General features: G+C 33.5%; 1 protein-coding gene across 1 annotated transcript in view; it reads left to right on the plus strand.

Moving 5' to 3' along the window:
- The window catches only part of LOC146746161 (epithelial membrane protein 1-like), a 195,816-nt gene extending 182,724 nt beyond the window's left edge, over positions 1-13,092 (plus strand). Inside the window, exon 3 of the mRNA XM_085499728.1 lies at positions 11,471-13,092. Within this exon, the coding sequence (XP_085355854.1) occupies positions 11,471-11,664 (194 nt within the window). The 3' untranslated portion in view covers positions 11,665-13,092. The remainder of the gene's footprint in view (positions 1-11,470) is intronic.
- Positions 13,093-13,891: the final 799 nt, after the last annotated feature.

The following is a 13,891-nucleotide window of genomic DNA, read 5'->3' on the forward strand; positions in this document are numbered from 1 at the left end:
AGCCAACCTAATGCAAAGACAATATAAAAATGTCGATCCAATGCCAACCTAATACAAAGACAATATAAAAGTGTCAAGCCAAAGTCAACCTAATGCAAAGACAATATAAAAGTGTCAAGCCAATGCCAACCTAATACAAAGACAATATAAACGTGTCACGCCAAAGTCAACCTAATGCAAAGACAATATAAAACTTTCAAGCTAAATTCAATATAATACAAAGACAATATAAAAGTTTCAAGCCAAAGTCAACCTAATGCAAGGACAATATAAAATTGTCAAGCCAATGCCAACCTAATGCAAAGACAATATTAAACTGTCGATCCAATGCCAACCTAATGCAAAGACAATATAAAAATGTCAAGCCAAAGCCAACTAATGCAAAGACAAAATAAAAATGTTGATCCAATGCCAACCTAATGCAAAGACAATATAAAAATGTCAAGCCAATGCCAACTAATGCAAAGACAATATAAAACTGTCGATCGAAAGCCAACCTAATGCAAAGTCAATATAAAACTGTCAAGCCAATGCCAACCTAATGCAAAGACAATATAAAACTGTCGATCCAATGCCAACATAATGCAAAGACAATATATAAATGTCAAGCCAAAGCCAACTAGTGCAAAGACAATATAAAACTGTCGATCCAATGCCAACCTAATGCAAAGACAATATAACAATGTCAAGCCAATGCCAACTATTGCAAATACAATATAAAACTCTCGAACCCATGCCAACCTAATGCAAAAACAATATAAAAATGTCAAGCCAAAGCCAACCTAATGCAAAGACAATATAAAACTGTCGATCCAATGCCAACCTAATGCAAAGACAATATATAAATGTCAAGCCAAAGCCAAATAATGCAAAGACAATATAAAACTGTCGATCCAATGCCAACCTAATGCAAAGACAATATAAAAATGTCAAGCCAATGCCAAATAATGCAAATACAATATAAAACTGTCGATCCAATGCCAACCTAATGCAAAAACAATATAAAAATGTCAAGCCAAAGCCAACCTAATGCAAAGACAATATAAAACTGTCGATCCAATGCCAACCTAATGCAAAGACAATATAACAATGTCAAGCCAATGCCAACTATTGCAAATACAATATAAAACTCTCGAACCCATGCCAACCTAATGCAAAAACAATATAAAAATGTCAAGCCAAAGCCAACCTAATGCAAAGACAATATAAAACTGTCGATCCAATGCCAACCTAATGCAAAGACAATATATAAATGTCAAGCCAAAGCCAAATAATGCAAAGACAATATAAAACTGTCGATCCAATGCCAACCTAATGCAAAGACAATATAAAAATGTCAAGCCAATGCCAAATAATGCAAATACAATATAAAACTGTCGATCCAATGCCAACCTAATGCAAAAACAATATAAAAATGTCAAGCCAAAGCCAACCTAATGCAAAGACAATATAAAAAATGTCGATCCAATGCCAACCTAATACAAAGACAATATAAAAGTGTCAAGCCAAAGTCAACCTAATGCAAAGACAATATAAAAGTGTCAAGCCAATGCCAACCTAATACAAAGACAATATAAAAGTGTCAAGCCAAAGTCAACCTAATGCAAAGACAATATAAAAACGTCAAGCCAAAGCCAACTAATGCAAAGACAATATAAAAATGTTGATCCAATGACAACCTATTGCAAAGACAATATAAAAATGTCAAGCCAATGTCAACTAATGCAAAAACAATATAAAACTGTCGATCGAAAGCCAACCTAATGCAAAGACAATATAAAACTGTCAATCCAATGCCAACCTAATGCAAAGACAATCTAAAACTGTTGATCCAATGCCAACCTAATGCAAAGACAATATAAAACTGTCAAGCCAAGGCCAACTAATGCAAAGACAATCTAAAACTGTCGATCCAATGCCAACCTAATGCAAAGACAATATAACAATGTCAAGCCAATGCCAACTAATGCAAATACAATATAAAACTGCCAATGCCAACCTAATGCAAAAGCAATATAAAAATGTCAAGCCAAAGCCAACCTAATGCAAAGACAATATAAAAATGTCGATCCAATGCCAACCTAATACAAAGACAATATAAAAGTGTCAAGCCAAAGTCAACCTAATGCAAAGACAATATAAAAGTGTCAAGCCAATGCCAACCTAATACAAAGACAATATAAACGTGTCACGCCAAAGTCAACCTAATGCAAAGACAATATAAAAATGTCAAGCCAAAGCCAACTAATGCAAAGACAATATAAAAATGTTGATCCAATGAAAACCTATTGCAAAGACAATATAAAACTGTCAAGGTAAATTCAATATAATACAAAGACAATATAAAAGTGCCAAGCCAAAGTCAACCTAATGCAAGGAAAATATAAAACTGTCAAGCCAATGCCAACCTAATGCAAAGACAATATAAAACTGTCGATCCAATGCCAACCTAATGCAAAGACAATATAAAACTGTCGATCGAATGCCAACCTAATGCAAAGACAATATAAAAATGTCAAGCCAATGCCAACTAATGAAAATACAATATAAAACTGTCGATCCAATGCCAACCTAATGCAAAAGCAATATAAAAATGTCAAGCCAAAGCCAACCTAATGCAAAGACAATATAAAAATGTCGATCCAATGCCAACCTAATACAAAGACAATATAAAAGTGTCAAGCCTAAGTCAACCTAATGCAAAGACAATATAAATGTGTCAAGCCAATGCCAACCTAATACAAAGACAATATAAAAGTGTCAAGCCAAAGTCAACCTAATGCAAAGACAATATAAAAATGTCAAGCCAAAGCCAACTGAGGCAAAAACAATATAAAAATGTTGATCCAATGAAAACCTGTTGCAAAGACAAAATAAAAATGTCAAGCCAATGCCAACCTAATGCAAAGACAATATAAAACTGTCAAGCTAAATTCAATATAATACAAAGACAATATAAAAGTGCCAAGCCAAAGTCAACCTAATGCAAGGAAAATATAAAATTGTCAAGCCAATGCCAACCTAATGCAAAGACAATATTAAACTGTCGAACCAATGCCAACCTAATGCAAAGACAATATAAAACTGTCGATCGAAAGCCAACCTGATGCAAAGACAATATAAAAATGTTGATCCAATGCCAACCTAATGCAAAGACAATATAAAAATGTCAAGCCAATGCCAACTAATGCAAAGACAATATAAAACTGTCGATCGAAAGCCAACCTAATGCAAAGACAATATAAAACTGTCGATCCAATGCCAACCTAATGCAAAGACAATATAAAACTGTCAAGCCAAAGCCAACTAATGCAAAGACAATATTAAACTGTTGATCCAATGCTAACCTAATGCAACGACAATATAAAACTGTCAAGCCAAAACCAACTAATGCAAAGACAATATAAAAATGTTGATCCAATGCCAACCTAATGCAAAGACAATATAACAATGTCAAGCCAATGCCAACTAATGCAAAGACAATATAAAACTGTCGATCGAAAGCCAAACTAATGCAAAGACAATATAAAACTGTCAAGCCAATGCCAACCTAATGCAAAGACAATATAAAACTGTCGATCCAATGCCAACCTAATGCAAAGACAATATATAAATGTCAAGCCAAAGCCAAATAATGCAAAGACAATATAAAACTGTCGATCCAATGCCAACCTAATGCAAAGACAATATAAAAATGTCAAGCCAATGCCAAATAATGCAAATACAATATAAAACTGTCGATCCAATGCCAACCTAATGCAAAAACAATATAAAAATGTCAAGCCAAAGCCAACCTAATGCAAAGACAATATAAAAAATGTCGATCCAATGCCAACCTAATACAAAGACAATATAAAAGTGTCAAGCCAAAGTCAACTTAATGAAAAGACAATATAAAAGTGTCAAGCCAATGCCAACCTAATACAAAGACAATATAAAAGTGTCAAGCCAAAGTCAACCTAATGCAAAGACAATATAAAAACGTCAAGCCAAAGCCAACTAATGCAAAGACAATATAAAAATGTTGATCCAATGACAACCTATTGCAAAGACAATATAAAAATGTCAAGCCAATGCCAACTAATGCAAAAACAATATAAAACTGTCGATCGAAAGCCAACCTAATGCAAAGACAATATAAAACTGTCAATCCAATGCCAACCTAATGCAAAGACAATCTAAAACTGTTGATCCAATGCCAACCTAATGCAAAGACAATATAAAACTGTCAAGCCAAGGCCAACTAATGCAAAGTCAATCTAAAACTGTCGATCCAATGCCAACCTAATGCAAAGACAATATAAAAATGTCAAGCCAATGCCAACTAATGCAAATACAATATAAAACTGCCAATGCCAACCTAATGCAAAAGCAATATAAAAATGTCAAGCCAAAGCCAACCTAATGCAAAGACAATATAAAAATGTCGATCCAATGCCAACCTAATACAAAGACAATATAAAAGTGTCAAGCCAAAGTCAACCTAATGCAAAGACAATATAAAAGTGTCAAGCCAATGCCAACCTAATACAAAGACAATATAAACGTGTCACGCCAAAGTCAACCTAATGCAAAGACAATATAAAAATGTCAAGCCAAAGCCAACTAATGCAAAGACAATATAAAAATGTTGATCCAATGAAAACCTATTGCAAAGACAATATAAAACTGTCAGGGCAAATTCAATATAATACAAAGACAATATAAAAGTGCCAAGCCAAAGTCAACCTAATGCAAGGAAAATATAAAATTGTCAAGCCAATGCCAACCTAATGCAAAGACAATATAAAACTGTCGATCCAATGCCAACCTAATGCAAAGACAATATAAAACTGTCGATCGAAAGCCAACCTAATGCAAAGACAATATAAAACTGTCGATCCAATGCCAACCTAATGCAAAGACAATATAAAAATGTCAAGCCAATGTCAAATAATGCAAATACAATATAAAACTGTCGATCCTATGCCAACCTAATGCAACGACAATATAAAACTGTCAAGCCAAAACCAACTAATGCAAAGACAATATAAAAATGTCGATCCAATGCCAACCTAATACAAAGACAACATAAAAGTGTCAAGCCAAAGTCAACCTAATGCAAAGACAATACAAGAATGTCAAGCCAAAGCCAACAAATGCAAAGACAATATAAAATGTTGATCCAATGACAACCTATTGCAAAGACAATATACAAATGTCAAGCCAATGCCAACCTAATCCAAAGACAATATAAAACTGTCAAGCTAAATTCAATATAATACAAAGACAATATAAAAGTGTCAAGCCAAAGTCAACCTAATGCAAAAACAATATAAAACTGTCGATCGAAAGCCAACCTAATGCAAAGACAATATAAAAATGTCGATCCAATGCCAATCTAATACAAAGATAATATAAAAGTGTCAAGCCAAAGTCAACCTAATGCAAAGACAATATAAAAGTGTCAAGTCAATGCAAACCTAATACAAAGACAATATAAAAGTGTCAAGCCAAAGTCAACCTAATGCAAAGACAATATAAAAATGTCAAGCCAAAGCCAACTAATGCAAAGACAATATAAACATGTTGATCCAATGACAAACTATTGCAAAGACAATATAAAAATGTCAAGCCAATGCCAACCTGATGCAAAGACAATATAAAACTGTCAAGCTAAATTCAATATAATACAAAGACAATATGAAAATGTCAAGCCAAAGCCAACTAATGCAAAGAAAATATAAAAATGTTGATCCAATGCCAACCTAATGCAAAGACAATATAAAAATGTCAAGCCAAAGCCAAATAATGCAAAGACAATATAAAACTGTCGATCCAAAGCCAACTAATGCAAAGACAATATTAAACTGTCGATCCAATGCCAACCTAATGCAAAGACAATATAAAAATGTCAAGCCAATGCCAAATAATGCAAAGACAATATAAAACTGTCGATCCAAAGCCAACTAATGCAAAGACAATATTAAACTGTCGATCCAATGCGAACCTAATGCAAAGACAATATAAAAATGTCAAGCCAATGCCAACTAATGCAAATACAATATAAAACTGTCAATCCAATGCCAACCTAATGCAAAAACAATATACAAATGTCAAGCCAAAGCCAACCTAATGCAAAGACAATATAAAAATGTCGATCCAATGCCAACTTAATACAAAGACAATATAAAAGTGCCAAGCCAAAGTCAACCTAATGCAAGGACAATATAAAATAGTCAAGGCAAAGCCAACTAATGCAAAGACAATATTAAACTGTCGATCCAATGCCAACCTAATGCAAAGACAATATAAAACTGTCAAGCCAAAACCAACTAATGCAAAGACAATATAAAAATGTTGATCCAATGGCAACCTGATGCAAATACAATATAAAAATGTCAAGCCAATGCCAACTAATGCAAAGACAATATAAAACTGTCGATCGAAAGCCAACCTAATGCTAAGACAATATAAAACTGTCACGCCAATGCCAACCTAATGCAAAGACAATATAAAACTGTCGATCCAATGCCAACCTTATGCAAAGACAATATATAAATGTCAAGCCAAAGCCAACTAATGCAAAGACAATATAAAACTGTCGATCCAATGCCAACCTAATGCAAAGACAATATAAAAATGTCAAGCCAATGCCAAATAATGCAAATACAATATAAAACTGTCGATCCAATGCCAACCAAATGCAAAAACAATATAAAAATGTCAAGCCAAAGCCAACCTAATGCAAAGACAATATAAAAATGTCGATCCAATGCCAACCTAATACATAGACAATATAAAAGTGTCAAGCCAAAGTCAACCTAATGCAAAGACAATATAAAAGTGTCAAACCAATGCCAAACTAATACAAAGACAATATAAAAGTGTCAAGCCAAAGTCAACCTAATGCAAAGACAATATAAAAATGTCAAGCCAAAGCCAACTAATGCAAAGACAATATAAAAATGTTGATCCAATGACAACCTATTGCAAAGACAATATAAAAATGTCAAGCCAATGCCAACCTAATGCAAAGACAATAAAAAACTGTCAAGCTAAATTCAATATAATACAAAGACAATATAAGGTGTCAAGCCAAAGTCAACCTAATGCAAGGACAATATAAAATTGTCAAGCCAATGCCAACCTAATGCAAAGACAATATTAAACTGTCGATCCAATGCCAACCTAATGCAAAGACAATATAAAAATGTCAAGCCAAAGCCAACTAATGCAAAGAAAATATAAAAATGTTGATCCAATGCCAACCTAATGCAAAGACAATATTAAACTGTCGATCCAATGCCAACCTAATGCAAAGACAATATAAAACTGTCAAGCCAAAGCCAACTAATGCAAAGACAATATAAAACTGTCGATCGAAAGCCAACCTAATGCAAAGACAATATAAAACTGTCAAGCCAATGCCAACCTAATGCAAAGACAATGTAAACCTGTTGATCCAATGCCAACCTAATGCAAAGACAATATATAAATGTCAAGCCAAAGCCAACTAATGCAAAGACAATATAAAACTGTCGATCCAATGCCAACCTAATGCAAAGACAATATAAAAATGTCAAGCCAATGCCAACTAATGCAAATACAATATAAAACTGTCGATCCAATGCCAACCTAATGCAAAAACAATATAAAAATGTCAAGCCAAAGCCAACCTAATGCAAAGACAATATAAAAATGTCGATCCAATGCCAACCTAATACAAAGACAATATAAAAGTGTCAAGCCAAAATCAACCTAATGCAAAGACAAAATAAAAGTGTCAAGCCAATGCCAACCTAATACAAAGATATTATAAAAGTGTCAAGCCAAAGTCAACCTAATGCAAAGAAAATATAAAAATGTCAAGCCAAAGCCAACTAATGCAAAGACAATATAAAAATGTTGATCCAATGACAACCTATTGCAAAGACAATATAAAAATGTCAAGCCAATGCCAACCTAATGCAAAGACAATATAAAACTTTCAAGCTAAATTCAATATAATACAAAGACAATATAAAAGTTTCAAGCCAAAGTCAACCTAATGCAAGGACAATATAAAATTGTCAAGCCAATGCCAACCTAATGCAAAGACAATATTAAACTGTCGATCCAATGCCAACCTAATGCAAAGACAATATAAAAATGTCAAGCCAAAGCCAACTAATGCAAAGACAAAATAAAAATGTTGATCCAATGCCAACCTAATGCAAAGACAATATAAAAATGTCAAGCCAATGCCAACTAATGCAAAGACAATATAAAACTGTCGATCGAAAGCCAACCTAATGCAAAGTCAATATAAAACTGTCAAGCCAATGCCAACCTAATGCAAAGACAATATAAAACTGTTGATCCAATGCCAACATAATGCAAAGACAATATATAAATGTCAAGCCAAAGCCAACTAGTGCAAAGACAATATAAAACTGTCGATCCAATGCCAACCTAATGCAAAGACAATATAACAATGTCAAGCCAATGCCAACTATTGCAAATACAATATAAAACTCTCGAACCCATGCCAACCTAATGCAAAAACAATATAAAAATGTCAAGCCAAAGCCAACCTAATGCAAAGACAATATAAAACAGTCGATCCAATGCCAACCTAATGCAAAGACAATATAAAAATGTCAAGCCAAAGCCAACCTAATGCAAAGTCAATATAAACATGTCAAGCCAAAGCCAACTAATGCAAAGACAATATAAAAATGATGATCCAATGCCAACCTAATGCAAAGACAATATAAAAATGTCAAGCCAATGCCAACTAATGCAAAGACAATATAAAACTGTCGATCCAATGCCAACCTAATGCAAAGACAAAATAAAAATGTCAAGCCAAAGCCAACCTAATGCAAAGACAATATCAAACTGTCGATCCAATGCCAACCTAATGCAAAGACAATATAAAACTGTCAAGCCAAAGCCAACTAATGCAAAGACAATATTAAACTGTCGATCCAATGCCAACCTAATGCAAAGACAATATAAAACTGACAAGCCAAAGCCAAGTAATGCAAAGACAATATAAAAATGTGGATTCAATGCCAACCTAATGCAAAGACAATATAAAAATGTCAAGCCAATGCCAACTAATGCAAAGACAATATAAAACTGTCGATCGAAAGCCAACCTAATGCAAAGACAATATAAAACTGTCAAGCCAATGCCAACCTAATGCAAAGACAATGTAAACCTGTTGATCCAATGCCAACCTAATGCAAAGACAATATATAAATGTCAAGCCAAAGCCAACTAATGCAAAGACAATATAAAACTGTCGATCCAATGCCAACCTAATGCAAAGACAATATAAAAATGTCAAGCCAATGCCAACTAATGCAAATACAATATAAAACTGTCGATCCAATGCCAACCTAATGCAAAAACAATATAAAAATGTCAAGCCAAAGCCAACCTAATGCAAAGACAATATAAAAATGTCGATCCAATGCCAACCTAATACAAAGACAATATAAAAGTGTCAAGCCAAAATCAACCTAATGCAAAGACAAAATAAAAGTGTCAAGCCAATGCCAACCTAATACAAAGATATTATAAAAGTGTCAAGCCAAAGTCAACCTAATGCAAAGAAAATATAAAAATGTCAAGCCAAAGCCAACTAATGCAAAGACAATATAAAAATGTTGATCCAATGACAACCTATTGCAAAGACAATATAAAAATGTCAAGCCAATGCCAACCTAATGCAAAGACAATATAAAACTTTCAAGCTAAATTCAATATAATACAAAGACAATATAAAAGTTTCAAGCCAAAGTCAACCTAATGCAAGGACAATATAAAATTGTCAAGCCAATGCCAACCTAATGCAAAGACAATATTAAACTGTCGATCCAATGCCAACCTAATGCAAAGACAATATAAAAATGTCAAGCCAAAGCCAACTAATGCAAAGACAAAATAAAAATGTTGATCCAATGCCAACCTAATGCAAAGACAATATAAAAATGTCAAGCCAATGCCAACTAATGCAAAGACAATATAAAACTGTCGATCGAAAGACACCCTAATGCAAAGTCAATATAAAACTGTCAAGCCAATGCCAACCTAATGCAAAGACAATATAAAACTGTTGATCCAATGCCAACATAATGCAAAGACAATATATAAATGTCAAGCCAAAGCCAACTAGTGCAAAGACAATATAAAACTGTCGATCCAATGCCAACCTAATGCAAAGACAATATAACAATGTCAAGCCAATGCCAACTATTGCAAATACAATATAAAACTCTCGAACCCATGCCAACCTAATGCAAAAACAATATAAAAATGTCAAGCCAAAGCCAACCTAATGCAAAGACAATATAAAACAGTCGATCCAATGCCAACCTAATGCAAAGACAATATAAAAATGTCAAGCCAAAGCCAACCTAATGCAAAGTCAATATAAACATGTCAAGCCAAAGCCAACTAATGCAAAGACAATATAAAAATGTTGATCCAATGCCAACCTAATGCAAAGACAATATAAAAATGTCAAGCCAATGCCAACTAATGCAAAGACAATATAAAACTGTCGATCCAATGCCAACCTAATGCAAAGACAAAATAAAAATGTCAAGCCAAAGCCAACCTAATGCAAAGACAATATCAAACTGTTGATCCAATGCCAACCTAATGCAAAGACAATATAAAAATGTCAAACCAATGCCAACCTAATGCAAAGACAATATAAAACTGTCGATCCAATGCCAACCTAATGCAAAGACAATATAAAAATGTCAAGCCAAAGCCAACCTAATGCAAAGACAATATAAAAATGTCAAGCCAAAGTCAACCTAATGCAAAGACAATATAAAACTGTCGAGCCAATGCCAACCTAATGCAAAGACAATATAAAACTGTCAAGCCAAAGCCAACCTAATGCAAAGACAATATAAAAATGTCAAGCCAAAGCCAACCTAATGCAAAGACAATATAAAACTGTCGATCCAATGCCAACCTATGATTTCCAGCATTGCAAGTGGGCGATTTAACTTTCTATTGGTAGCCATACATTATATAGGGTACAAAATCTTTAACTCCAAAGGATGTGGCATCACTGCAAATCAGAAATGTAAAAAAATAGTAGAATGTCTTAAGCCTTAAGCTTAATTTGAGCGTGGTATTCGATTCATACATATTATGATGTAGATTATCACAGTTATCAACCATGTCTGCCGTTTATTAGTGTTCTTTGAAATACTATGTTCCAAAATTGCATGTTGTAACAGAACAAACGATGACAAATAATGTATAATACTCTATTCAAATTAACAAATTATGGAAATATTCTATGATAATTATAGTGTGTGGGCATCTATGTAAATTTTCGCAACAGGAGATTTCGTGACGTTTAACTCTCAGCTATCCAAAAGAGTCATTAATCAATTCTTTGAAAAGTATTTTGGAAACTTTGCAGATAGAGTAAGTATGTTGACCTATTGGTGCATGACTTTTTGTATACTTTCAGCTCTGCTTGTTTTTCTGGCGACTACCATCTACGCTGGGCGATCTAGCAGCCTATATCCTGGATACCATTTTGGATTCTCTATAATAATTGGATGGATATCGATACCAGTACAACTGATTGGAGGATACATGACTTGGAGGTCAACTGATAAAAGGTTTTCAAAGAAAGAAGAATACGAGGAAATCAATACATGACTGTTAAATATTTCTGTCGATTTGCGATTATTTACTGTCGTTCAGCACTTTGACTTTATTATCCATGACATATATCAGTCTGCTGAATCCGACTTTTGCAGTGCGTGAGATCAACTCAGCCGGTGATGGAAGTCATTTTCTCATAGATACAGTCCGATGTTGCCATTTTTATCATACGTTCCATCTTAATATTACCCATAAGGGCAAACATTCCGAATTTATCTTATACCTGGTGTGAAACATTGCTTTAACAATTCATATTTTCGATGTTCGGTGTCTTGCTAATAAAACTTGATCGGGATTTGTAGTTTCAAATATAGGATCAATATGTAAACTAGGTGAACTAAAATATGCAAATGAGAAGAAACATTTTGATACCTTTAAATACATTATATTAATATATATGTTTCTTTGTAACTTAATTACAAGTGCTCTACTATTTCCAGATCCTTATTTATCCCATATATAATGACAGTTCAGGACAATAAAGCAGTGTAACAGTTTTCTATATCTACATGCTATGTAATAACAATCTCGGCAATCAGATTGGTTCATGCCAGAAGGTTAACACTTTTGACACAGTTTTGAGTATCACAAATGCGCCATTATCCCAGGATGTTGGCAGTGTTGCACAATATTTCCTAATTAAATATTAATAATTACAGTAATTGGAATATGTTTGGTAGTTTCGGACGTCAACTAAATCGCATGTGTGTAAAGTATCTTATATTTGCGTTGTCATTTCAAAATCTTCCAACCCCAAATTCTCCACACACAAATTGTGTTCACCCACGTTTAGCTGCGATTTGGCAGTTCTAATTAACTTTAAAATTAATAGCTATGTTACCAATGCATGTTCGAAACCGTAAATTTAGTGATGGCTCCAAAAATAACCACTTTTCTTAATCGCAATAGGGTAAGCTAAGGGTAACCAATGTTAAACTACGGTTATCATTTATCCCGCTTTGATGCCTTGATTACGCCCTCACAAATTACGAACAATGCGTTCGTTTTTGTCCTTAGAAGCTGCAAAATGATACATGGGATATTTCATGAGTGACTCAACATTTTTTACATGTATATTAGTATTACATAAAGTTTTATTTTCATATCAGTAACACCTACTGTTTTATCACATGTATATAAGTAGTATATGCTGATATTTATATATATATATATATCGGCATTACATACTATTTTTTCAAATGTATATTAGTTGCACCAATAGTTGTTTTGGTTCATGCATATGTAGGTTGGTAAATCGAGCACATTTTCTCACATTAGATTAAGTGTTGTTTATCGACTATTGAGTTGGCTAAGCTGAGTTAAAACGAAAACCACGTGATATATTCGATGAAGAATGAAATATAACACTTTTATGTAAATAATAACGTTCCACTGACATCAATAAAGCGATTAGACTCCGCATTCAGTTTGTGTATGTTTGGTGTGGTAATTAATTCATTAATTATAATTCATATTCGTGCAATCAACTAATCAAATTGCATTCAGTGTTCAACATTACTATATATAAAAGTTGAAATACAATATAATGATATTAGTAGTTTATGATGGCGCTGCCCTGAAGCATAAACAGTAGGTGTTAATTGTAGGTTTGAAAACTACTCCAGGAAAAAAGCTTCTTCCAGTTTTTGTGTCGCGGTCGTTTTGAATTGCATTTATACTCAGTTCACCTCTGAATTGCTGAAGTATTATTGAAACCTCCTCAATTTTAAAAAGGGGAAATGTCTACGGAGAAAGAAACACGTATCTACCTGAACAGCAACACAAAAGAAAAAAGAAAAAAAAACAGGGAAAACAATGTCGATGGTTTCAATTAATTAATCTAAGTTCTGACGGTTATTAATACATCCATTAGGCCAGAAAAACTTATGTTGCCCTCAAGTCGGAAAATTGAAAAATTGGGTCGGTCGGTCGGATTTTTTTTAAAACTTCATAGTATTCGGAACATGTCAGAGAAATACAGATCAATTCGAGGTTTAAAGCCAATACTTATCCCCTGGAGACCATGGGGATCAAACAACGGTCCGGGAATTTTTAGAGGAAACACTTGTTACTGCTTAAAATGGTGAGTTTTTAATATTTGGGCCTATTACAAAAAAAATACATTTTTTGTTGCCTTAAACTGATTCGGTTTGCATCTACTCTACATGTCAAGCTTGATTTTTGTTTTCCCCAATATCGTATTTTTATGTGAACAAATAAT

Source organism: Saccoglossus kowalevskii, chromosome 5, assembly GCF_978046115.1.
Source record: "Saccoglossus kowalevskii chromosome 5, keSacKowa6.1, whole genome shotgun sequence".
NCBI classification, from domain to species: Eukaryota; Metazoa; Hemichordata; class Enteropneusta; family Harrimaniidae; genus Saccoglossus; species Saccoglossus kowalevskii.